The sequence below is a fragment of the Hevea brasiliensis genome, chromosome 16, assembly GCF_030052815.1.
Source record: "Hevea brasiliensis isolate MT/VB/25A 57/8 chromosome 16, ASM3005281v1, whole genome shotgun sequence".
In the NCBI taxonomy this organism is placed as follows: Eukaryota; Viridiplantae; Streptophyta; class Magnoliopsida; order Malpighiales; family Euphorbiaceae; genus Hevea; species Hevea brasiliensis.
The window spans coordinates 60,480,411-60,507,268 of record NC_079508.1 but is presented as its reverse complement, the minus strand read 5'-3'; the positions used below and the strand labels follow the sequence as shown (position 1 = coordinate 60,507,268).

Genomic DNA, 26,858 nt, shown 5'->3' with positions numbered 1-26,858 from the left:
TTTTTGTGAGAGGGAATATAATGGAGAATATAAAGTTATTATAGTAATATATATATAATTTTATTATAATAAAAAATTTATAGATTTTATGGTAAATAAAATTTAGATTAGCTAATAAATAATTAGTAAAACAAATTAAAATATTGGTAAAAAGTTAAATTCACAATTAAATATTTGAAATGTATAACTAATAAATTGAGTTCGAATGCATTAATTTAAAGTAAAAATAAATAAAAGAGATATTAAAATTAATTTGTAATATATTATAAATAAAAATTTATTAAAATTTAATTTATCATAAATTTATTATGAATTTATTAATATATAATATATTAATACTTTGAAAATTTTGGGAGGCCTTGAGCAGCTCCGCTTTTGGGCGTAGTTTGGATTCTAGATCAGACCAATCCGGATAAATTCAGATTCAAACTGATCAGAGGAAATAAACAGTAGGTTTCGGCCCGAAACCAGAGCGGTCGGTGTCAACCCGCGGGAAAAATAAAAAAGAAATAGCAGCCATGTTTTCTAATTTCCGGTTGTGGCTTTCAATTCCTCCAGTCCAAACGTATTCTGTTACTTTTAACAAAAACAACAAAAGGCAGCAGCAGTAGCTAAACAAAAGCTTCATCTTCAGAAAAAAAGAAAAAAGAAGCCAGTTTTCGATTGCTCATTTGTTTATACAATAAAGCAAAAGCACTAATTCAAAGAGATTAATTCTTTTCTTGCTATCTGAGCAATCACTTTGGCTTTGCCCCACTCTACACCCAAAGCATCTCTTTCCAAATGGCGTCTCTCTTTTATACCGAAACTAAACATTGTCCACTCCTCACCATTTGCAATTCTCTCAAACCCCAATCTGCCATTCTCTTGCTTTTCGTTTGTATCTTCAGTATCATAATCATCCAAGTCATTGTAATTCTGGCTGTGATTGATCCCGATGGCTAGTTCCAGCGGGACCAAGAGCGATGCGGGCCCGCCCCGCTCGCTGTCTCGGAGGATGACTCGGGCTCAGACAATGATGGTCAATTTGCCTGATGAGGATACTTCTGCTTTCGATAGCGAACTTGTCCCGTCTTCTATGTCGTTTATCGCTCCCATTCTTCGTGTAGCTAATGAGGTTGAGAAGGACAATCCCAGAGTTGCCTATCTCTGTAAGCTCCTTTTGCCTTTTCTCCTCTGTCTTCTTCTTGTATAGTTTTTTTTTTTTTTTTTTTTTTAAGCTTACTGCCAAAAGAAGAAACAGATAGGGGTTGTTGTTGTTATTGTTGTTGTAGTTATTAGCTAACCCCAAGTATCATTTATTATTATTTCAATCTTATGGTGAAAATGAAAAATAGATAATTTTATTAAGGATGTGTGGTAGTCAATTCATAAGCTATTCAACTTAAATTTTTCTATTTAAAATGAATAATATCCAAACAAAGGCCCCTTTATAAAAAAATAAAATAAAATTTAAAGAAGCTAAGGTCATATATTGAGCTTCATCTGAAAGATGAGTGAACTTTTCCAATGCAACAAAGAAATAATGGGTGGCTTCAGTTAACACCTGCAGGTGGAACCAGCAGTTATGGAGTGTTTGTGAACTGCAAGCAGTGTGTGTGTTTTTTTCTCTAAACAAGGACTTACCAGAAAAGAATCTTTGGGGTTTTAATCAACACCTAGAAGCATTTTAAGATGCTGGATCAGTTTAAACCAAGTTCTCAAAACACTTATCTCATTCTCATACAAACAATAATAATAATAACAACAACAACAATAAATTCTCAACATCTTGCATTACAGAAGATATATCGCTGCTGTATTCAGGATTAAAACTGCTTATTATAACTTGACAAAAATGTATGGGACCCACAACCATGTAGCCATATACTCATAAGAGAACAGCAATTCACCACTTCTCTTTGGGTAATTTTCTCTTCCATTCTAGTAAGTTGAAATAAAGTTAAAAGATATTGAGTCCAAAGTCCAAATATTCTCATGGTTTTCGTTATTGAAAGATATAATAATAATAATAATAATAATAATAATAATAATAATAATAATAATAATAATAATAATAATTTTTTATCTAATATGCTTCAAATACCAAACAGCACAAGGTCTCTTTGCCGTATGTTAGAGGTCATCTTATCACCTCTGGTGCCTTCTTCTTTCACAAATGTTTGGCACAAACACTATTTCCAAAGACAAGTTTTGCATAAAAAAAGCAGAGCTTTTTAGTGACAATTTGCCCCCTGATGTGCGTGTCATTGTGATGATGAGACCTAGGCCATATTTTTATTGAATATTTTGTCTCTTGGGATGTTTGAAATAAACTATTTGATATGTTTGGTGAGCAAAGAGGAAAGTTACTTTGGAGATGTGTTATGTTTATGGACGTTTTATGTTTAGGACTTGAAAGTAGTGTTTAAAAATTGTAAAGATTAATTTTTGTACGGATGTTACTTCAGGACTGACCAGTCATTTTAACTTTTTTTCTGAAGTTATAGATGTATAACAGTTCTGGAACCTCTTTTATCGGAACAGATCTTTTTCTTATATTGTTTTCAATTATATTTTTGTTTTCATACTTTATCTAGGTCAATTTAGTGTCTGGCTATGGCGCGCTATTTTTTTTTTTAAATTTATTCTCTTTTTAGTCAAATTTCCTTTTCAGTAGGGAGATAGAGAAAGCCAATGAAGTCCAACCTTACAACCAGATTTTGCACAGGTCTACTTTTTATTTATATATTGTTTTCTTTTTGGCCTAGGCAGTGGGGAGTAGTTGAGTATTACTAGTTCATACTTCTAATTTTGGTCCATGTGAATGCAATAGCATATAAGTAATTGTTGTTGCTAGCACATTTTGATCCTTATCCATTTAAGCTATGACATCCCAATAGCTGGTTACCAAATTAGAGAGCTTTACTGGTTATACAGGATAAAAAAAAATTACAAAATATCAATTAGAAATGCACTTATATTGGCAGTTGTTTTAATGTCAAATAAAATCTTTAAAGAGAATGGATGCATTTGGGTTGGACTACTTTTCATAGTAGGGGGGCGACTATTTATCTGGTCCTTATGATTTGATTTGAATTAAATATTTATTTGTAGCTGATCTCAAATAATCGCAACAACTTATAAGCACTACTAATTTAATTGAGCGATTGTGGATAAAGGTTTCTTCATTCATGCTTTCCTGGTGAGGTTCAAAGTTAAATTTCTGATTAAGGGCTTTGGTTAGGAGAGGTTTGTTTCAACAGAGATCTTTCTTTTTAACATTTTGTGTGTGTGTGTGTGTGTGTGTGTTGTGGCCTATTTAGAAGAAATGGTTTTGAGATAGGATGTTATCCCTGTTCTTCATTTCTATTATTTTTATAATTCTTCTTCTTCTATAGCATGGACCAAGAAAAGGTTTCTTCTTTTGTTCTTTTGGTGTGCTATCCTGTCTGACTATTCAGCTTCCATTTCATTTGAATTTCATAAGCAAGGGCTTTGCTTTGACTCTCTTTTATTATTTTTTTTCTTTAATTTGTTGTAAAATAGACCTTATTATCTACCTTTTAGTACATGGTCTGACTATTTGTGGGAAAGTTGTGATAAAGTGCATACTTGGAGCCTTTGCACCAAGATGTGTTTGAGACATTTGTCTTAACCATGGACAGAGTACTAGTTGGAACCAAAAATATTATAAAGACTTTGAATGCTAACCGACATTTCTTAGTGCAGTGAATTTAAGCTCACCATGATTTCTTTGGTCATAAGGTTGGGAGATTTCCTTTCCTAAAAAAATAAAGCAAAGACTGATCTTGCATTTCCCCCTCTTACCATGTTTGCGTTACATGCTACATTTAAATTACATTCACAATGTTTTTTTTTACTGATTTTGTGCCATTGCTGAAGACTGTCATGTATTATGCATGGTGAAAAGTGCCTGTTGCTTTGCCAAAATTTTACATTTTGTCATTCCCTAACCTTGTTATTCTGTTATCTAAATTAGGCCGCTTCCATGCTCTTGAGAAGGCTCACAGGATGGACCCAAACTCAAGTGGACGTGGTGTTCGTCAGTTCAAGACCTATCTGTTGCATAGGCTTGAGAAGGTAAAACTGATTCCCCATAATCTGATTCTTTTGTACAGTGATATATTTCTGAGCCATTTGTTGCTGAATGTTACATTTTGTTGGGTGTCATCACCAGGATTTCAGGAAAGTTTGTTTGTGGTATTCTGAATAAATTCTTTCTGATAGTAATCTAGGACAGCTTGCAAATTACAGTTTAGGTCCCTTTTATTTGAAAGATATGAAAGGTAGGAAATTATTCAGATAAGTAGGATTGAACAAGGGGGATCGATTCAGTATCACAAATAAACAAGGAAAGACAGGAATATGGACCGTTATTATTCTCAATATGGACTGTTATTGAGATTTTAGGTAAAACTTAGTTGATGATGTTTGTTATGATTACCCTTACCTTAGACATCCTGTGTGCTAGGTATTCAGACAGAGTTGATATAGGATATGATACTTTATGGTATGTAGTGTTTTTTTTTTTTTTTTCCCACCCCTTCCCTCCCTCCAACCCCCCCTCTTCCTCTCCTCCCCCCCCCCCCCCTCCCTCTCCTTCACTTCCTTTTTATTTCTTTTTCCAAATAACCTTAAAAATTCAAATTTGTATTCATTATCATTTGTAGCCAAATCTTTTAATTTTATCCATTAATGCATTGAAACTTTAACATTTGTTTCCATACGTACACTACCATCAAATTTCCAAGAACCAAGGAGTGTAAACCAATTACATCACAAAGTGTAGTACTTATTAACAGAGGTGTCTTCTTTGAATGAAGGGTCTAGGTTAGATTGGGGAGTGGTCTTGGCTTTTCTTTGAAGTTGTGTGCCATGTCTCCTATGCTTCTAGTCTCCTGGCTCTTAATTTGAATAAAAGGTCCAGAGTGAACTTCAGTTCCATTAATAAAGAAAACATTGACTTTGAAAGTATATATTGAAAATTATGAAATGGATAGACAGTTTAGCCTCATTACAGATTCCTAATAGATGAGAACGAGCAACCTGTTCACTTTTTATGATTGACTTAATGAATTTCTTGGCCTTTAATTTTTCATCATGTCTTAGTGATTGTTCAAATTCCAATAACTAGAACAAATCTGGATTATATTTCACAGTTGTTGAGTTGAAAAATGATTTTGATCTTTGGATTTTTCTTTGTTGTAGGAAGAACTTGAAACACAACGTCAGCTTGCAGGAACTGATCCAAAAGAAATCCAGCTATATTACCAGAAATTCTATGTGGACAATGTAAAAGAAGGCCAATATGTGAAAAAACCGTAAGTCATGATCTCTAATTAGCCTATTTTCCTTCTATACAACTGTTTGAGTGCCCAAGTTTTATTAAGCACATAAAGCATCCTGATCTTTGGTTTTCTGCTATCTTGAAGGGAAGAGATGGCTAAGATTCTTCAGATTGCAGCAGTATTATATGATGTGCTGATAGCAGTTGTACCTGCTCCAAAAATTGAAAATGAGGTTTGATTTATTTGCTTTCATAGCTGGGCACAAGATCTTAAGGCACCTTTTTACATGTGGCATGTACTTAAGAAGTGTTATTAAATTTTTGTTTTTCATCACAGACAAAAAGATATGCACGGGATGTTGAAAAGTTGAGGGAACAGTATGAGCATTACAACATTCTTCCATTGTATGCTGCAGGGATAAAACCTGCAATTATGGAACTTCCTGAGGTTGGACACGTGCAGTATATCTTATTTGGTTTTGTTCCGCTATTTATATTTATCAATTTATGCTAATTGCCTAGAAGTCATCATGGCTATCACTTTTATTTTTTAAAAATGTAGATCAAAGCTGCACTTCACGCTTTACGTAATGTGGATAATCTTCCAATGCCTAGAATTAGCCTGGCACGTGATGCCCCACATGACATGCCTAAGGAAAGGGTTAAATCAGTCAATGACATTCTTGATTGGCTTTCTTCTGTTTTTGGTTTTCAGGTGACATTGAATTCATCTCTTCTTTTTCTTTTTTATATTTGCATCTGTTGTGACATAGGCTTTGGGTCTTATGTTGGTGGGCCTTTATACCTAGTCTGCATGCATAGTTACCAAAGACCTCTAAACTTCTTAAAGGATTTGCAGTCTTTAATTTTAATCTCCCTTAAGAAGCTATTAGGTGATTTTATTTTCTGTAATTATGGAGGAAATCTGAACAGAATTATTATTGTTTCAGAAGCTAGTAAATCTTAACATGGCAATGAGGAAGTCTACAACTAGACAATGTATTTCTCTTGAATGCTCATGGAAATATAGTATCACAAGATTTCTCCAAGATAAATTGTTTCCTAAAGCATTAAGTATTCAAGGTTCTAAACACAAAAACAAGAACAACATGCAAATAGTTGTTTTCTACAGAACTACAGAATCTGTAGTAATGCCTTTTTATAGATGAAATCATAAAAACAAATTAAGCTCCACGGTTTTCTGTTGTGGAGGATGTTAATGTCACTTACCAAAGTTAATCCTCAAATAACGTTTGAATTTGGATATATAAAACTGGTGCTTTGTGAATTTGTATGCCTCAAATTTTTTAAATCATGGAAAAACTATTTTATAAATGCTGTTACATTATGTAACAATCAATATTTGAATCCATGCTTTCACTGGATATTCACTAAAGCATATAACATGGATTTCATTAGTACTCTTGAGCATCCACAAGTTAAATTACCCTACCTTTTATTTGCATAAACAAGTCAACTTTATGAGTGTGAGTTTTTTGGTTTCAATTATTACTCCTACAGTCCTACTTGTTTTATCATATCGTATGAATTTCAATGAAACAAAAGTCAGTTTATCTAACCACATGTTGTTGTCCTATCTATTTTTGTGGATCAAAGAGAGGAAATGTGGCTAATCAGAGGGAGCACCTTATATTGTTACTAGCCAATATTGATGCAAGGAAAAGGACGCTCGAAAATTATTCTATGGTAAAGATCATAAATGAAAATTGCTTTATAATTCCTTTGAAATAAATTCTTCTATTTCCTCTGTAGCCTATAAGAGCTTTTTCTTTTTTCTTGGGTATCTTTGTGTATTGTTCATTGAAGATTGATTAGAAGCTTATTGCAGCTTGATAGTGGCACTATAAAGCAATTGATGGATAAAATATTTAAGAACTATCGTTCATGGTGTGACTACTTGCGTTGTGAAGATAATCTTAGGTATTTTTTTTTTCAATATCAAAGCATCCCAGTGTTTCTTGAACTATAATAGGCATGAAATCTTAATTTAGTTGCCTTAATTTTGGTTCTGCAGGTTTCCACACGGTTCTAATGAACAACAGTTAGAGCTTATCTACATTGGCCTCTATCTTCTCATATGGGGTGAAGCTTCAAATATTCGATTCATGCCGGAATGCATTTGCTATATCTTCCATAAAGTGAGTTTTTTAAATTAACTTTCTAAAATACTGTTGTGTTTGATTATCTAATAAACCAACTTAAAGCAACAATTGATGTTGAAGATGATAACATACCTTTCTTTTGTTTTTGTAAAAATATTGTTTTTGTAAAAATAAAGTCTTACCTTTTTGCTGGTAGTTATTATATCTTAGAACTTCAGATGAACCATGCCTCTTGTATGTGATGTGTTGAGTTGCCTTTTTTCTCATCTTCATCAACTTGAAATTAATGCTTTTTCCTCTCTTCATGTATAAGATGGCAGATGAGGTCTTTGGAATATTATATAGCAATGTGCATCCTGTTAGTGGAGAGACATATGAAACAGCAGCTCCTGACCATGAAGCTTTTTTGAGGAATGTTATAACTCCAATTTACCAAGTTGTGCGAAAGGTATTTCATTGCAATCTGCTCTTTGTTTTATTCATACGCATTCTTTTGCATGTTTATGTTCTGGAAAATGATTTTATTTCATGTGAAAAAGGAATCAAAGAGAAACAAAGGAGGCAAGGCAAGCCATTCAAAATGGAGAAATTATGATGATCTAAACGAATACTTTTGGTGGGTATCTTGAATGGTAAATTCTGTTTGTATACTTAAGTCAGAAAACTAGCTGAACTCTTCCTATCTCTCTAGGTCTGACAAATGTTTCAAGTTAGAGTGGCCAATGGATCTTAAAGCTGATTTTTTTGTTCATTCAGATGAGCCTACAAATGAGGTAATTCTCTATTTGTCTCTCTTTCTAGTTAAATCATGTTAGTCATACGTAGGGTAAATTTTACACAAGATACCTGAACTTAGAGTGCTATACTGTAATAGTGTGGTACCTAAAATTGAAATTGTAACATAAAACTATACTGTAATAGTGTGGTACCTAAAATTGAAATTGTAACATAAAACCCCTCAACTTCAATTGAATTAAAAAAAAAAAACCCATTATAGTCAGTTTATCGGTTACAACATGGTAAAATGACTTAAATGCCCCTAAAAAAAATTAATGAATTAAATGCCCCTAAATAACCATCTCTCCCACCCATATTCTATCTATATCTACCTCTCTCTTTCTCTCTCTTTCTCTCACTCTCTCTCAAACACTCTCTCTCTCTCTCTCTCTCGCACACTTTCTCTCCCATTAACCCTCTCACTGAGTCTCGATTTATCTCACATATCAACCCTATACATTGTGAAATTGGTCTCAAATAGAGTTGAATAGCAAAAAAGGATCAATATAGTCCACTTAACTAGATTGGGATTAAGGCTTAGTTATTGTTATAGCTGTTATATACTAACTCAACACATATCACAAATGAAAAAGAATCCAAATTCAAACCAAAATATAGTAAAAAAATATAAATAATTAACAAACCAAATACAAAAAATAATAATAAATTTAAATTCACAATATCAAAACTCATATAATTCCACAATCAAATCTAGGCAGAAAAATTCAAATAAACAAAAAAATTGAATAAAATACAACTGCATAATCAAATCCAAATACAAATTCAAGTATAAATTTGGAATGGGAGCAGATCTAGAGAAACCATGGTTTAAACAAAAAGCAGAGACATGAAAACAAATCCATAACCAAACAAGCAATTGAGTGACATTGCTATAGTAGGAGCACCAAGATCCAATTCAGCCTCATATGAATGGCCATGAATATCTCCTCGTACTTGGATCCTGTCCTTTAATGAGTTGCCCAAGTGATTGGCTGATTGTAGAGTGCAGTGATATTGGCATTGGCTATTAAAAATTCCCCTCAAAACTAGGTGAGAATCTAAACCATGTAGAGAGGGCCGAGAGGCAGTGTCCAAGATGGATGGTTGGGTTCTACAATGTTTTTATCTAGGAGAAACAACCAATAGCATCGAAACTGCAGGGCAATTGCAAAAAACCAATACCCATATAAGATTCGAGCGTCTCTTTTGGTGAGTTGACTCAGAATCTTTCCAATAACCAGGTTCAAGCCTGTAACAGAGCCCAAATCCAATGTTTTGGAGAAATGCTTCCACTCTAAGCTGCATGGGCTTCCAGAAAATAATGAGCCTTGCCTATATGATGAATGGCTTAGTAGTGAGTGGTCAAATATTTGTTTGCAATCGATGGCGAGAATCTAAACCTTGCGGAGCAAAAATATTGCCAAGGTGAAACCCATCTGGTGATTGGACTGGCAACTAAAGGGAGCTATCCTCAACATGAAAAGTGTAACCATGGACAACGAGAGAGAAATGGAGTATGCAGGAGAGGAGGAGGGGAGGAAGGGGATGAGAAGAAAGAGAGGGGGAATTAGGTGGTAAGGAAGAAACAGAGAAGAGAGGAGAGATGATGGTAGGTAGGGTTTTTTATTTGGGGGTAGAAAAAGTAATTTCAATTTTTTAAAAAATAAAATGATGTCACATCAATAGGATTAACTGGGGAACTGGCTATTATGGGTCATGAGGGTTAATTCATTTAAAATTGAGGGGGGTTTATGTTGTAAATTAAAATTTAGATGCCATGTTGTTACAATGCCCTAAATTTAGGTATCTTGGGTGAAATTTATAATTTCACCCTTCATATGTATACACACAAACATACATATTCATTAATTATAGGAGCTGAAGTATTCTATTAAAGTTGAAGATGGCATAAACTCTTTTACATATGTCATCTACTCATCTTCTAATTTGATATTTCATAGAAGTAAAAATACTAACAAATAATGCTAGTATCATTATTTAGGTTGGACATTTTTCCATGAGAGAGGTATTTTGCAGCATGGAAAGATTGCATATTATTCTAGACAGGGAAAAAATGTATCATCCAACAATTCAATGCATGAACGTGCAAAAGAACCATTCATTGACAAAGGGTATTTGGAAGATATGTTTTGCAAGGGGATATGTAGAGACAATATATGAAAAGGATAAAAAGAACTTGGATATATTTGTGTGCTATGAGTAATCATAGAAGAATATAGCTAAGATTTGATATTTGTGGCAAACGAAAAAAGAAAGATATATGAGGATACATATAGATGATAAACATCTCTTATGAAAAAAAAAACAATCTTATGATTGCTTACAATATTTACTTTATATTAGTGAAATGTGTACATTTCAATTCTCAAATTTTCTTCTCTTGATCCTTGTAAAATTGTTTGAAGTTATATGTATTTTTGGCATCTTATTATGCAGGTCGTTTTCTAGGTTTTAATGGATGGGAAGAGGTTCATCTAGTATCACTTTCTAAAAAGTTATTGTCCAAATTTGTTTTGTTGCAGAGATCTAATCAGGGCACTACTGGACATAGGAAGCCTAAAACAAATTTTGTTGAAGTTCGCACTTTTTGGCACCTCTATAGAAGTTTTGACAGAATGTGGATATTCTTTATATTGGCTTTTCAGGTAGCTTAAATGTTACAAGAATTGGTTTTTAATCATATTCTTCATGAGGAATCAACTTCATCTTGCTTGTTTTTCAGGCTATGGTTATTATTGCATGGAGTTCATCAGGATCAATTGTTGATTTTTTCAATGAGGATGTCTTCAGACGTGTTTTGAGCATTTTTGTCACTTCTGCTTTTCTCAATTTTCTCCAAGGTATCACTGAAACTTTAATTACTTCAATTTAGCCTTATTCTGTTATCGGTTCATTTTTTTTTTTAAATTTTCTGACATTGGTTATTATTTTGATTTAATTTTAAAAATTTAAGAAAAATGACCAATTGTTTAAATATTTTATGAGAAAATTTGAAATTATTTTTCTTAAAGAAAAATCATTAAGATTTAATCTCTAGATCCAAAGTTTTCATCCCCTCTTTTTATTTTTATTCTTTTATTGGATGATTACACACCGCTAATAACTCCTTGTTTGTATTATGTGCATTTAGGAGCTTATATTTGTGGCCTTATCATTATTAGTATTAACAAACTAGTTTTTTTTTTTTCTCCATTTTTTGAACCTAAAACCTAAATGCAACTTGAAAACGCTAAATTGTTTTATGGCTAGAAAGAAAGTAAAATGAAATGACAAAAAATTAAAAATAACCAAACTTAAATTTTGTGGTTCTGTTATTTCAGTTTTATCTGTAGTTCGGTGTTGTTTGTTTATTCATTTCATTAACTTTGGTTATTTTGGTTGTACATTATATTCAATCTGGTTCAAGTAAACTAATTGAATGCACACCACTGCTTCTGGACATCAACCAAATAAACAAAAGCTTTATGATTTATTACTTTCTGTAATTTGTATTTTATTTTAAGTGTAAATATAACAGTTTCAAGCATTGTAGCGAGTTTTTTTGTGTTTTGGTGGCATGTTATATGGTTGCTTTTGGTGTATTATCTTTCTTGCAGCTGCTCTGGATATAGTTCTTAGTCTTAATGCCTGGAGGAGCTTAAAAGCCACACAGATACTAAGATACCTTCTGAAGTTTGCAGTAGCAGCTGTGTGGGCTGTAGTTCTGCCAATTGGTTACTCCAGTTCTGTGCAGAATCCAACAGGTCTTGTAAAATTGTTTAGCAATTGGGCTAGAGATTGGCAGAATCAGGAATTTTATAATTATGCTGTTGCATTGTATTTGCTACCCAATGTTTTGGCTGCTGTACTTTTTGTGCTTCCACCTTTGCGGAGAAAAATGGAGCGTTCAAACTGGCGGATTATGACTTTAATTATGTGGTGGGCTCAGGCAAGCATATTTAGCACCACTACTTCTGACTGAAAATATTTTTTTCTTGTTTGGTTGATATTATTATTATTTTTTTTTTTTGTCTTTTCAAGTTTAACTTGGGTGTTAATTAATGTCCATTTCTCTGTACCGCAGCCAAAACTATATGTAGGAAGAGGCATGCATGAAGATATGTTCACACTTTTAAAGTAAGATAAATGAATAGTCTAGGTTGTAAAGGTGTTTTTCATTTTATTTTATCTCATTACTGTTGTTATTTTTGTGGTAGCAAATGTTAAAGGAAATTGCTCAATTTCGTGACAATCTTTTGAATGATTTTAAGGTTCTAACTTGGGAAATTTATGATGTGCTGCTGCTGCTATACTTGGAGATTTTTTCCTTGTACTAACTTAATTACATTTTCTTTTGTTAGGTATACACTGTTTTGGATCATACTGCTAATTAGCAAGTTAGCATTTAGCTACTACGTGGAGGTTCTTCTCCTTAAAATTCTTGTTATCTTGATATCCCCTGCAATACAACTTTATTGCTTATCTGATATCATATGCATTTGCACACAAAAAATGTTTAAATAGTTGTTTGAATGAATATATCAGTAATCTTTTTTATTATGCACACACTCACATGTAAATATGCAAAATTCATATAAACACAGTCAGAAAAAAGTTGACAAACAGGTGTCCTTTTTCCACCAGGGAAATTGATGTTTTGCTTGTAGCATGGCTTGTTACCTATATAGGTACTTTACACGTTTAAGAATATTTATGCAATGTAAAATTTGCAATTAAGGGTGAATTCATGCATAAAGAAAACATGAGAAGGAATAATGTTCAAGCCCCTAAATGAGATGAAATCGGGCTTTCCTAAATTTATCCTTTTTCTGGAAATAATAATCTTATTATATTAAAGTAGTAGTGAGAGCGCTGAACTTTACTGGCTCTCAACTGAAACAATAGAAACTTCTCTTCAAGCATATGACTCTTGACTAAAACAATAGAAACTTCTCTTGAAGCTTATAGAAAGTTCTTATAAATTGACTTTCATTTAGAGTCTAATTATGTAGCTTTTTTATTAACGTTTTATTGATATAAGGGGAAAAAGAAGAATAAGAATCTAAAACATACTAGCAAACTCCTTTTCTTGGATCTCAATAAACAGACATTTTTATTGTCTTATATGGATGGTTTAGATTCCTTTTTCATTTTACGTAGAATGTTTAATTTTCTACTATTGTTTCGCATATTCATCAATTTTTAAGATGTATTTTACATATTTTGTCAATAGATACTGCCTTTGGTTGGACCAACCAAATTGATTATGGGTATGCATATTGACAACTATCAATGGCACGAGTTCTTTCCAAATGGTAGCATTTCATCATTTTTTGTGATTATTCCTAATTTCTTTTGTTGTGTGGCTATAATTGTACCAAGTCATATTTTTGAAACTGCTGTAGTTACCCACAACATTGGTGTTGTTATTGCTATATGGGCTCCAATTGTGCTGGTAAGTGGACTGCATAACATCATGCAACATTTTGAATTTGTTCTCAGTTATGTTATTAGTTATGATAATTTCTGTCTGTTGGTGCATTAGGTTTATTTTATGGACTGTCAAATATGGTATGCCATATTTTCTACTATTTTTGGTGGGATTCATGGAGCCTTTAGCCATTTGGGTGAGGTAAGTGGCTGTTCATTGTTCATACAATTATAAAGCAGCAAATATAATTTTGTTAGTTATCATGTGTGCTTTATCATCCTTTTAGAATTGAGGTTTTATTTTATAATTGATTGTAAAAAATATATTATCTACAGATTATGGTTTTTATCCTAAATGATACTGTATAAACCTTTGGCAATTCCAGATACGAACACTTGGAATGTTACGGTCTAGATTTGAGTCTGTGCCTTCAGCTTTCAGTTTCCGTCTTGTTCCATCATCTAAAGAGGATAAATATGCAGAGGTAGCAATTCTAACAGATCTAGGAATTTTGATTTTTGTTTTCTGGAATTTTTGTATATGTTTCCGCTTTATATGCATTTTATTTACCAAAACATAAATGCAAGCCTTTTTTTTTTTGGTTTTCCTGATCTGTTTTATTTAGCATTCAATTTGAACCTCGTTATTTATCTATTTATTATTTCTTTTTTGTCTTTGGCTAAAGTAGCATTTCTTCATGGCAGAAAGCATTGATTGAAAGAAAAAATATTGCAAATTTTTCTCGGGTGTGGAATGAGTTCATCAATTCTATGAGAAACGAAGATTTGATCAGCAACCAGTTGAGACTCTTCTTGCTTAAAGATTTATTGAATATTTCTAACATGTCATACTTTATATTCCTAATATTTGTTGTTTTTTCACTGTTCAGTGAAAGAGACTTGCTACTTGTGCCGTATTCTTCAACTGATATATCTGTTGTTCAGTGGCCTCCCTTTTTACTTGCTAGCAAGGTATAAACTGTGACCCATTGTTAACATCAATGAGCAACACAAATTATGTCTAACTTATTTCCTTGCTTTGATCAACGTATTAGATTCCTATAGCATTGGACATGGCAAAAGATTTCAGGGGGAAGGAAGATACTGACTTATTTAAGAAAATGGATGATTATATGCTTTCAGCAGTAATCGAGACCTATGAGATGTTGAGGGACATAGTATATGGCCTTTTGGAAGATGATGCAGATAGGAAGTAAGAGGCATTCAAATCCTATAAATAATCTGTGATGCAACCTGGCTCTATTTGATTGTTAAAATAATGACAATGAAAATGCAATCATAGTTTTTTCCCCTTAGAAGCCTATCAGTTCCTTATTTTTTTTCTTACTTCTTTTTCTGCTTACCTTCTGAAATAGGATTGTAAAAAACATTTGTTATGAAGTGGACTTAAGCATTCAACAAAATAAATTTTTGAGTGAATTCCGGATGAGTGGCTTGCCTTTACTCAGTGAAAAGTTGGAGAAGTTTCTAAAAGTCTTGGTATGGTGCTTTCCTTGTGATTCCATTTTTCCTCTTTACATTTTCTTCTATACTAGTTATTTTGTCAATGAACATATCATCATGGTCCTTCTAAGATTTGAGCACTCATGCTACTCATATGTTGACAGCTAGAGCTAGATGACAGTGAAGATGTTGATGCGTACAAATCTCAGATAATTAATGTTCTCCAGGATATCATAGAAATTATTACCAAAGATATTATGATTCATGGCCATGAGTAAGTGCTGAAGAATTTCAAATATGCTGGGAAGCTTAACCTGGTTTCAGTTTTTTGACAAAATGAACCTTCACAACTAAATTATTTGCCATGGTTTTTCTGTTGTGCAGAATCCTGGAAAGAGCTCACTCTGCCACTATGGATGATCAAAATGTCAAGATAGAGCAGAGCTTTGGAAAGATAAATATTGCTCTTACACAAAACAAATCATGGAGGGAGAAGGTGCTCTTGATACTCACATACTTATCGTAGATATCATCTTGTCATTCTATGTAAAGAGCTTCTGTTTTTATTCTGTTGTAACATTTCCCCCCAGGTTGTTAGGCTTCGTTTGCTTTTGACCACAAAGGAATCTGCCATAAATGTACCATCAAACTTGGATGCTCGCCGCCGTATCACTTTCTTTGCAAATTCCTTATTCATGAAAATGCCAACTGCTCCAAAAGTCCGGGACATGCTCTCCTTTAGGTTAGTGGTTACAAAACCATTCTTGTCAAGGGACAATATTGTAGGTTGTCAGATGGCAAGTATTAAGTTATATGTACATTCCTAATGCATAGATATCATCAATCATCAAAAAATGAAGAAATGATATATAAAAATTGTGTTCAGGATTGCTTATCTTATTGATTACCTTTACAATTAGTTGCTCATTTAATCTTCATATGTTACACAATTGAATTACATGCTTCCATTCAGGTATTGTACATAGGTCAGAAAATAAATTGCTACTTATTTTAATTTTGTTTCTCTGACATTAAATGTGCTTTGTTTTTATGGATAGTGTGTTGACTCCATATTACAAAGAAGATGTTCTTTATTCGGAAGATGATCTTAATAAGGAAAATGAAGATGGGATAACAATGTTGTTCTACCTGAAGACAATATATCGTGGTGAGTTTCAGATCTGTTGCTGCTAGTTTGTTTTGTGGTGAATTTGAACTTGCTAAACTGCATGGACCACATTCCAGATGAATGGAAAAATTTTGAGGAACGAGTAGATCACGACCCTACTTACTCTGCCAAAGAAAAGACAGAGTTTCTTCGTCAGTGGGTATCTTACAGGGGGCAAACACTTGCTAGAACAGGTGTATATAGTAGTGATTTGCATGCTATCTTGTACTGGTTTCATTTCTTTTCTGCATCTTATTTAAGCTATATCATCTATTTAAAACTTTCCACCAGTGAGGGGGATGATGTACTATAAGAAGGCTCTGGAAGTTCAGTGCAACCTGGAATTCACAGGAGACAATGGTTTGTGATTTATATGTAGATATTTTGCTTCAAATCTGAATCTCAGGATTTGGTTCTGTTGCATTTCTTTCCTTAATAAACTAGTTGCTGTTTTCTGTCACCAGCAAGCCACACCAAGGAATTAAGCGGGCAGGATCAACTTAATCAGAAAGCTTTCCTTGATCACGCACAAGCTCTGGCAGATTTGAAGTTCACCTATGTTGTGTCTTGTCAAGCTTACGGAAACCAGAAAAAATCCCCTGATGCTCGAGATAGAAGTTGTTACAGTAATATTCTAAATCTCATGTTAACGTAAGTTAAATTACTGCTGAAGCCATTATAAGCAGTTCCTTTATTCAAATCTGCAAAGTTGATGGCATCCTTAATTCTGTGAAATTTCTGTAGGTATCCATCACTACGTGTTGCTTACATAGATGAACGAGAGGATACAGTCAATGGAAAATCTCAGAAGGTTTATTACTCTGTTCTGGTCAAAGGAGGTGACAAGTTGGATGAGGTATGGAACCTATTTCCTTTTTCATGTGGAAGTTGTTTGCTGCAGGATTTCTAGGCTAAAATTTAGTTTTAATCCCACATTTGCAGCCCTTAGGCTTCTCAAAGGCTGGTTGTTGGTAAAGCAACAATTTGCTGCTTCCACAACGTGATTTTCCTAAATTGCTAATCTAGACGCCGTGATACTAATGCTGGTTACGAGGAATATTTTATGGCTCATTAATGCAGAATAGGAAGATGATATCCCCAATACAATTTAGAAATTATGTTCCATGTAAAATTAGGAAAATTAAGAGTTTTATTTTTTTAGGAATTTTATTCTTATTAGGTCTATTATTTAAGAATGTTATTATTTCCTAGTTTATTCTGGTTTAATTTAGTATCCCTTATTAGGATTGAATTAGGTTTCTAAAATCCTAATATGATTGGGATTCCTAATTTTGTAAATAAGACTTAGGGTTTCTATTGTTATTGGATAAGTTTTGTTATGACAATTTCTATGAGATAAATAATATCTTGAGAATTAGTTCTCTTTTTCAAGGATTGGTTCTTGATTTCTCTTCTTCTTTGTTATTTCCCTTTGTTCTACATCAATTTTGGTATTAGAGCCTAAAATTCAATCCAAATTCCATAGCTTCCTAAAAATTTTCCAAACATCCCATTCAAACATTCTTCTGTTTTAGCCTTCGAAATTTCTGCCTTTGTTCATCCAGCCAAAATTTCCACTTAAACCATCTAAAACTTTTTCTACCTTTTGCTATTTGAAAAAAAAAAACTAGAACAAAACTTCGAGAAACAGAGCACCATCAGAAGTCAGAACCTTGTTTTGGCATCCCTGGAGCTTTAACCTCACAGGTCGGTTAGATCCACCCCAAACTAAGTTGTGCTCACCAAGTCTTTTTTGTACTCCGACTTGCACTAGATTTCTACCATGTCAATAGAATTTGACAATGAAGTTTGAATTTTCTGGAGGAGGTATGTTTTCTTAATTGAATATCATGAACACTTATATTAAGAGGCTAGAAGAGGAGATCAATTACTGCAAAAATGTTCTCAAAGAAATTAATTATGACATTAGATTTAATAAGGGTCATTTACTATCTCTATGTCATTGGATAAATAATTATTGTTACAAAGGTGATCTTGAAAGGTGTTCTTTCTTACGTAGTGAATATCAAGAGGTCAAACAGATTTTACTAGATAAAGAAGGCGAATATGAAGATTTACAACAATTCTTACAAGTCAAGGAAAGAGAGCTTGAAGAACGCAAGAAAGAACTTGTGATTTTAAGTGTGAAAGAATTGAATGCATAGTTGTAAGTTCTCCAAAGTAAAGCTTAATGAGTTATCAAAAGTAGAACTTAATGAAATATCAATAGCTTTGCAAGCACTTGAAGAAGAAATTCAAATTATAAATCAAGGGAAGAAATATGACGCTGAAGATGAACAAGAAGAAGAATTCGAAGAGCAGCTTAAAGATGAGAATGAAGATTATGAGATTGAAGGATCCAAAGATTCGAGTCTTGAACATTCACATGTTGAAGAATCTAGTCTAGAGCAAGAAGTTGATGAAAATGCAAAAGCTTGAGTAGAACGAAGAAGATCACTCTATGGAAACTTCAGTGGAGATTGAAGAAAATCAAGTTATTCCAAATGATTTGAAGTGCATTTCAATTATTGATAAGCTTGATTTTATTTGTCCAAATCTTTTTAGAGATGCAAAGGAAAGCATGAAATGCTTGATTTCAAGCTGCTTGATTTCAAGCTTGTTGCTACCATACAAGAATAAAGAGTTGATTGTTCTCCTCATGCAGTTTCTGATTCTCATGCATTCCAAGACTCGAGGACGAGTTTTTTCCAATCAGGAGAGAATAATGCATAATAGAAATGTGATATTCCTAATATAATTTAGGAATTATGTTCCATATAAAATTAGGAAATTTAAGAGTTTGATTCTTTAGGAATTTTATTCTTATTAGGTTTATTATTTAGAAATTTTATTATTTTCTAGTTTATTTTGGTTTAATTTAGTATTCTTAATTAGAATTGAATTAGGGTTCTAAAATCCTAATATAATTGAGATTCCTAATTCTATAAATAAAACCTAGGGTCTTTTGTTATTGGATAAGCTTTGTTATGATAATTTTTATGAGATCAATAATATCTTGAGAATTAGTTCTCTTTTTCAAGGATTGGTCATTCATTTCTCTTCTTCTTGGTTCTTTTCCTTTGTTCTACATCACTCATAGAACATAAGGCAATTGTCTTGGCCTTAGGCCTCATGAGCTTTTGGTAAATTGTGAATAGGTGATTGTGATGCTGCTATTGTTTACAAGCTGTTTTCTGTTTCTTGTGCAAATCCCTAACACCTCTTATTATTGATTGATTTCTTATACTGCTAGGAAATCTACCGAATCAAGCTTCCTGGTCCCCCAAATGAAATTGGTGAAGGTAAACCTGAAAATCAAAATCATGCCATTATCTTTACTCGTGGAGAAGCCCTTCAGACTATAGACATGAATCAGGTGGCTTCCACCCCTTTTATTTTTCTTTTTGTTTTTAAGATGAATTAGAAATTAATCATAGTGCTTTTCTTTGTTTTCAGGATAATTACTTTGAAGAAGCTTTCAAAATGAGAAATGTGTTGGAGGAATTTCTAAAACATAGGCGTGGGCCACGAAAGCCTACAATCTTAGGTCTAAGGGAGCATATATTTACTGGAAGGTCAGCCTGACCATAATTTCATAATAAAATTTGATTTTATTTTTCATGGTTTGCATTTTAGACAATTTTTAAGGGTCCTTGTCTTGCGCTCAAACAAGTTAGCAGGGATTATGTCAATTTGGACAACACCAAACTGAAATCTAGGCGTAAAAAAAAACAGTCACAGCCTTTAAAAACTAACTGAGCTGAACTATTTATAAAGCCTAATCTAACCAAGCTGCAATATCTCTACTGAGTTATTTTGGTGGTTGTGCTTTTAGAAGGGCTTTTTTTTTCATATTAGGAGTCTTTAGATTAATTCTCAGATCCTGTAATTTAAAATAAGAAAAGAAAAAAAAATGAATCCTACCAAATTTCAATATACAAGTTATATGGCTTTAAAAATTAAGCTCTTATTAATTCAAATATAATTGTAATCTTGTTATGATCCCATAGCAAGAAAACTTGTATCCCATATTGAAAGTATGAGATTTCAATGTGAGGTATATATGAACTTGGGCTCTCCCACCTCAATAACTAGCTTTTGGGGTGCGGTCCTCCCAAGTTCATATCAGAGCCGTCCACTATAACTCCTAGTTGCAATCGTGCGGCGTGGGCAGTGAGGTCGGAATAGCACAGCAGTGTTCACCCGGGGCTAGATTAAGCTAGCGCAAAGCCAGCCTGCATGAGCGCCGGGGCGCCGAAGTGTGGTGGAATGTTACAATCCCATTGCAAGAAACCTTGTGTCCCACTTTAAAAGTATGAAATTTTAATATAGAGTATATATGGACTTGGGCTCTCCAACCTCAACAGCAAGCTTTTGGGGTGTGGTTTTCTTAAGTTCATATCAAATCCCATCTTACCATAAATGTAAAATAAATTTTCTAAACAATAAACAAGTGTTTAAGTGTATTGATTTATTTAAAAGCAAATGGAAATCAACACAAGTTCAATTCTAATGATCTGTTTAATTTAGTTATTAGTAGTTGATAACTGATACCTTATGGTTGTTAGCTAGTGGCTGGAAAATGTTAATTGTTTGTTATTAATAATCAATTGTTATGTGAACATATTTCTGATAATATATGCATACATCTCTTACACTTAAAAAAATATTTGTTTATTATTTTATAGTAGTTTTTTTTGGAAGCTATTATTTTATAGTAGTTAATTGTTTTGTTCATCTTAGTTGTTTTTTTCATGTAACCATGTTGATAGCTGATTATTATTATTATTATTATTATTATTAGTATAACCTAACCAAATTGAACCCAAAAAATGAAAAATAGAAAAATGATATCACTGAAGCTCATTGGTCTGGTGTATTTATTCAGTTAGAAAAAAATATTACTTACCCTTGCAAGTTAGCGTGTGTGCTTATTTCTTTCTTTTCATTTCAGTGTTTCATCACTTGCTTGGTTCATGTCCAATCAGGAGACCAGCTTTGTAACTATTGGCCAACGTATTTTGGCTAATCCTTTGAGGTAAACTCGCTAATCAATGGGGTCATGCAGCATTGCATGTATTGTGCATTTGGTGTGATCCTTCTTGTAGTTAGATATTCTTTTCTCTTTATTTCTCTCTGTTTTTCCCCCTTCAATATAATTTTCAAATATGGGAACACGTATATTTGCCATGTATATCTGTCCAGGGAAAATTTTTTTTGTGGAAATTTTTTTTTGTTAAATTGCTCATAGACAATCAAATATCCTTTTGCGCAATGAATATCAAGTTTTGCCCAATGTGAAATTGAGCATGATGAGTAGAGTGTAAAGTTTCTTTTCCACACTCACATTCTTCTAATTAATGCTAAAGAAACAGAATAAAAAAAGAATTCTGTGGACTAATTTATTCAGTTACCTGCAATATTGTTTTTGTGTTCATGGTACTTGGCTGATTTTGAATATCATCTGTATTTGTGCTCTCAATTGAATCCAACTGCCAAATTTATTATCGTTTGTTTTGTTACATTACAAATATTATAAGATAGATTCATACAATTGACTTACTTGGTGCTCTTATTATTCAATGATCTTCTAAATATTTTGTAAAACTTTACAGGGTGAGATTCCATTATGGTCATCCTGATATATTTGATAGGATCTTCCACATAACAAGGGGTGGCGTAAGCAAAGCTTCAAGAATAATAAACTTAAGCGAGGATATATTTTCAGGTAATTTTCAGACTGAAAATTACAGACTGATATTTATACTTTGAAAGTTAAACATGTTGATCTCTTCAGGTTTCAATTCAACTCTGCGGGGGGGATACATAACACATCATGAATATATCCAAGTAGGCAAGGGGCGTGATGTGGGAATGAATCAGATATCATTGTTTGAAGCAAAGGTTGCAAATGGAAATGGAGAGCAGACGCTTAGCCGTGATGTATATCGACTTGGACGTCGATTTGATTTCTACAGAATGCTGTCGTTCTATTTTACAACTGTTGGTTTCTATTTTAGTAGCATGGTATGTTGAACTGATCTTTTTATCTATTGTCTTCTTTTGAAACTAGTCTCTTAATTTATTATCTAGCTAGTTTTTGTTTTAGCCTCTAGTCAGATTGCCTGTGAATATCTTCAATGTTATGAATGATGAGGATATCTTTTGATCTGTTGGAGAGGAGAGAAAATGGAAATATCATTGATGGGTAGTAGCTTGTGTTAATGGAATCAAGAAGATAGCTGTTATGTCTTTGTTACTTTGGCTCATTAGTCATCAAAGAAGTTCAGTCATTAAAAAGTGGGCTTTCATAGTATCTAGACTATGGTCATCGCTTTCAAGCTGATGCAGATTGTAAAAATTCTTTCTCTCTTTTTCACTATCTTCCTTCATACATTGGTCTTAGACCTTCCAAAGAGGGATATATAAATAATATTTACCATACACACCAAATCACTAGATTGCCCCTGTAAAAGTTGGGTGGTTGGGCTATGTATGAATTAGATTGGATTCTGTTCCATGCATGGTAAAAACATATTTTGTCGGTACTGGCAACATTGTGTTGACTGTTCAAATTTCAAGCTGTTGGCGTCGACTAGTACAAAAATCTGAGCTGCGTCAATATTTTTGCTTCATTTAGAAACTCAGATTCTGGCCATTGCTTCTTTTAGAACTTAATATCTGCATTAGTTGGCTAATATAAAAGAACTGTCTGCCCCAGTTTATCAAATATCATGTCAAAATCGATTTTGGTCTTGTAAAAGTATAAAAGAATTGACAGTGAGATGCCTGGTCAGAAAGTCGTCTTTTCTTTAGATGCTATTTCAATATATCCATAAAATCCTGCTTCAATAACTGCATATTTGTCACTTAATTTGGATCTTTGTCATTTCAGATAACTGTGCTTACTGTATATGTATTCTTATATGGGCGTTTATACATGGTAATGAGTGGATTAGAAAGTGAGATTCTTACTAGCCCAAGCATACGTCAGAGCAAGGCTCTTGAAGAGGCCTTAGCTACTCAGTCTGTTTTTCAGTTGGGCCTGATATTAGTGCTGCCCATGGTCATGGAGATTGGCTTGGAGAAAGGCTTTCGCACTGCTCTGGGTGATTTTGTCATTATGCAGCTGCAGTTGGCCTCTGTATTCTTCACATTCCAGCTGGGAACAAAGGCACATTATTTTGGTAGAACAATTTTGCATGGTGGATCGAAGTACAGAGCAACTGGACGTGGGTTTGTTGTTTTCCATATGAAGTTTGCTGAGAACTACAGAACTTACTCCCGAAGTCACTTTGTAAAGGGATTAGAGCTGATTATACTTTTGGTATTGTATGAAGTCTTTGGTGAATCATATCGCAGTTCAAATCTTTATTGGTTCATCACATTCTCCATGTGGTTTCTGGTTGGATCCTGGTTGTTTGCTCCTTTTGTGTTTAACCCATCTGGTTTTGACTGGCAAAAAACAGTGGATGATTGGACAGACTGGAAGAGGTGGATGGGCAATCGGGGTGGTATTGGGATCCCTCCTGATAAAAGTTGGGAATCTTGGTGGGATGGAGAACAAGAACATCTCAGGCACACGAATATAAGGGGACGGGTGGTTGAGATAATCCTTGCATTTCGTTTCTTTATCTATCAGTATGGCATTGTCTACCACCTTGATATAGCCCACCATAGCAAAAGTTTGCTGGTATGATGTATATTTGAATAATATTTGGTTACTTATCCTCTGACTGATATTCAGATTTCTGCAATCATCTTAGAGGCTTTGTTATCATTACCTTTTATTTTTATTGTAGGTTTATGGCCTTTCTTGGATAGTTATGATAACTGCTCTTTTAGTCTTAAAGGTATGCCAATTGAACAGAGACATGGGAGTAATAGCTGGATAAAAGTTTTCAACAATTCACATATATGAGATTATTGTATTTCAGATGTGGCTGACATGAGCATCTTTTTCCTTAAGTCTCTTATATATTTAAATTCTTGTTTCCTTTTCTCTGCATAAGATACATATTCACTTTGTGAATTGGTGTTGTGTGATTCCAATGCTGCTACCAGTTGGTATCAATGGGTAGACGAAGATTTGGTATCGATTTCCAGCTTATGTTCAGGATTCTGAAGGCGCTTCTGTTCCTTGGCTTCATGTCAGTCATGGCAGTCTTATTCATAGTTTTTGGACTCACAATAACGGATTTGTTTGCTGCAATCCTTGCGTTCATGCCCACTGGGTGGGCCCTCCTTCTGGTAAGTTCAAACTTTCAGTTGTTTTATGAAGTTGCAATATACTGTGAGGTTCTGCTACAACTAGGTCATCATGGACTATATTACAGCGTTTGGAAAATGTTTACATTTATAGATAATTAAATTTGAGTTCACACAAGAAAATGGGTTGCATATTATTCAAGAATTTACTGTAAATTCTTTTTAAGGAAAAACTAACGCAAATTTTGAGACAATCTGTGTGGTTTAATTAAACTTCCTGTTATTAAATTATATTTTGTTATGCAAAATGATTGCAAATATTTTATGGCGTTTGCCTTGGATTTATTAAACTTGAAAACGAGCAGCAGTATTTGGTGGAAAAGATAATATATTAGGAATGATTTGTAGTCTCTGCAAAATGAACTTTTTCCCCTTTCTTTCCTTGTCCTGGAAAAGATTGGGCAAGCATGCAGGGGCTTGTTCAAGAGGATAGGATTCTGGGACTCAATAAAGGAGCTAGCAAGAGCGTACGAGTACATAATGGGACTATTACTCTTCATGCCTATAGCCATTTTGTCATGGTTTCCTTTTGTGTCAGAGTTCCAAACTCGTCTGCTGTTCAATCAAGCCTTTAGCAGAGGCCTCCAGATTTCTATGATTCTTGCTGGAAAGAAAGATGGATCTGACGCAGGGAAGAAAGACAAGTCATAATACTATAATTTCTACATTTTGATGGTTCATGATTCATGTTGTACTTTCTGTACTTGTAACTTCACCATCTCCTTTTTATTTTATTTTTTTTGAGAAAATTCTTTTTATTTATTTATTTGGAAGAAAACTAGCTACTGTATTATTTATTTTTTCCCCCTGAGCCTGAATTCCCGGGAAATTTAGTTGGAGAATAAATTTGAAAAACCCTTACCTTTAGACCATCCAGCGGAGTAAGTGCATTGGAGATTTGGGTTTTCAGACACTATGCTACTCCAGGTAGGGTTCTGATTGATGGAACGAGAAATTATTTAATGTTTTAAGAGTTTATATTTCTTCTCTTATAATACATTTATTTAAATTTGTTAAATAAATAACATGTTTTCGTACTGATATTATATTTACCTTTTTATCTAATAACACATTAATGAAAATTTTATAATGGAAATACTAAAACATAGCATTTTACCAAACATAAAAATCTAATTATTTTTTATTTAAAAAAGAGTATAATTGGAGCTCAATGCATTGCCGACTGATGGCATCATTAATCACTATTGCACGTTCACGCTCAACCAAAAAGGTGACCGACTCACTAGCCACTAGAGTTATTAGGAGAGCAACGGTCTCTCTGATTTTGAATTTAATTAAATTGACAAATTAAAAAATAAATATATTTTATATAAAATTTAATTAATTGAAAATTTACAATAATCAAACTAAAACAAAAAAAAAAAATCTAGCAAAATCACCAATCAAATAAATCCAAACAAACCTAAATTAGCTAAAGTCTAAAAATTGAAAGATTCCTAGAGTGCGACTTTCTTACTCCACTATCTTCGTTGTTGAAGCGACTTACGCTATGTTTGGGATGGAAATTTTGAAGGTAATGTATAGATTTTTAAAGTATTATATTTATTTAGATTAAAAATTTTTTTAAAGGGGTTAAGATTTTTAAAAGTTTTAAAATTTTAAAAAAATTTATTTTTTAATTCATTATCTTTCATTATCTTATTTTATTTAATTATACAAAAATATTCTTTCACTCTATCCAAAGACATTAGGAGGTTATTGTTAGCAAAGAGGGAGAGTGTGTTTGTGTTAAAAGAAAAGATTGAGATAATTATGAAAAAATATAGTATTTTAATACACAAGTAAGCAAAACAATATAATACATAGTAAATTTTTATTTAGTTATAGGTTTAATATATAAATATTTAATATTTATATATTTAATAATTAAATTTTACTATATATTTTATATAAAGAATTGAATCTAAATAAGAAAAATTCATATTATATACATAAAAATTTTAATCAGATTGATTATTTTATTTTGTATGAATTAATTAAACTAAATTAATTAAATTTTATAAATAATAAAAATCTAACTAATTATATTAAAAATTAAATAAATTAATTCAATTTAATGTAATATGACCGTTAGATGTCCAATATCGCCATTAAAGTCAAAGTCCAGAGTCTCTATTTTAAAAAATGGCGGCCAATTGATGGTAAGACCTATTCCATTACTAGATCACACCACCATTTCATGAAAATCCACAAGGGAAAAAAATAATCACATGATTAATGGCAATTAACTTAATTAATTATAATAACCTGAATTTTAAAATATAAATCTTATACTTTTTTATATAGTGTTTAAATATTATTTAATTAATTTATAATT

At 32.9% G+C, this 26,858-nt stretch overlaps 1 protein-coding gene across 1 annotated transcript; it reads left to right on the top strand.

The window, feature by feature from the left end:
* Positions 1-538: 538 nt before the first annotated feature.
* LOC110664618 (callose synthase 7) lies at positions 539-25,515 on the top strand. The gene is made up of 42 exons (XM_021824365.2): positions 539-1,151; positions 3,983-4,083; positions 5,212-5,324; positions 5,436-5,523; positions 5,628-5,738; positions 5,853-6,005; positions 6,908-6,997; positions 7,140-7,231; positions 7,326-7,449; positions 7,727-7,861; positions 7,953-8,029; positions 8,105-8,186; positions 10,734-10,856; positions 10,934-11,051; positions 11,808-12,139; positions 12,275-12,327; positions 12,552-12,612; positions 13,424-13,505; positions 13,596-13,645; positions 13,736-13,822; positions 14,007-14,105; positions 14,326-14,420; positions 14,511-14,592; positions 14,676-14,833; positions 14,997-15,120; positions 15,249-15,358; positions 15,469-15,580; positions 15,675-15,826; positions 16,143-16,252; positions 16,330-16,446; positions 16,544-16,612; positions 16,717-16,903; positions 16,997-17,108; positions 19,506-19,628; positions 19,709-19,827; positions 21,207-21,290; positions 21,868-21,980; positions 22,050-22,279; positions 23,148-23,945; positions 24,055-24,105; positions 24,317-24,502; positions 24,917-25,515. The coding sequence occupies exons 1-42, from the start codon at positions 938-940 to the stop codon at positions 25,169-25,171; spliced, it is 5,772 nt and encodes a 1,923-aa protein (XP_021680057.2). The 5' UTR covers positions 539-937; the 3' UTR covers positions 25,172-25,515.
* The last annotated feature ends 1,343 nt before the right edge of the window (positions 25,516-26,858 follow it).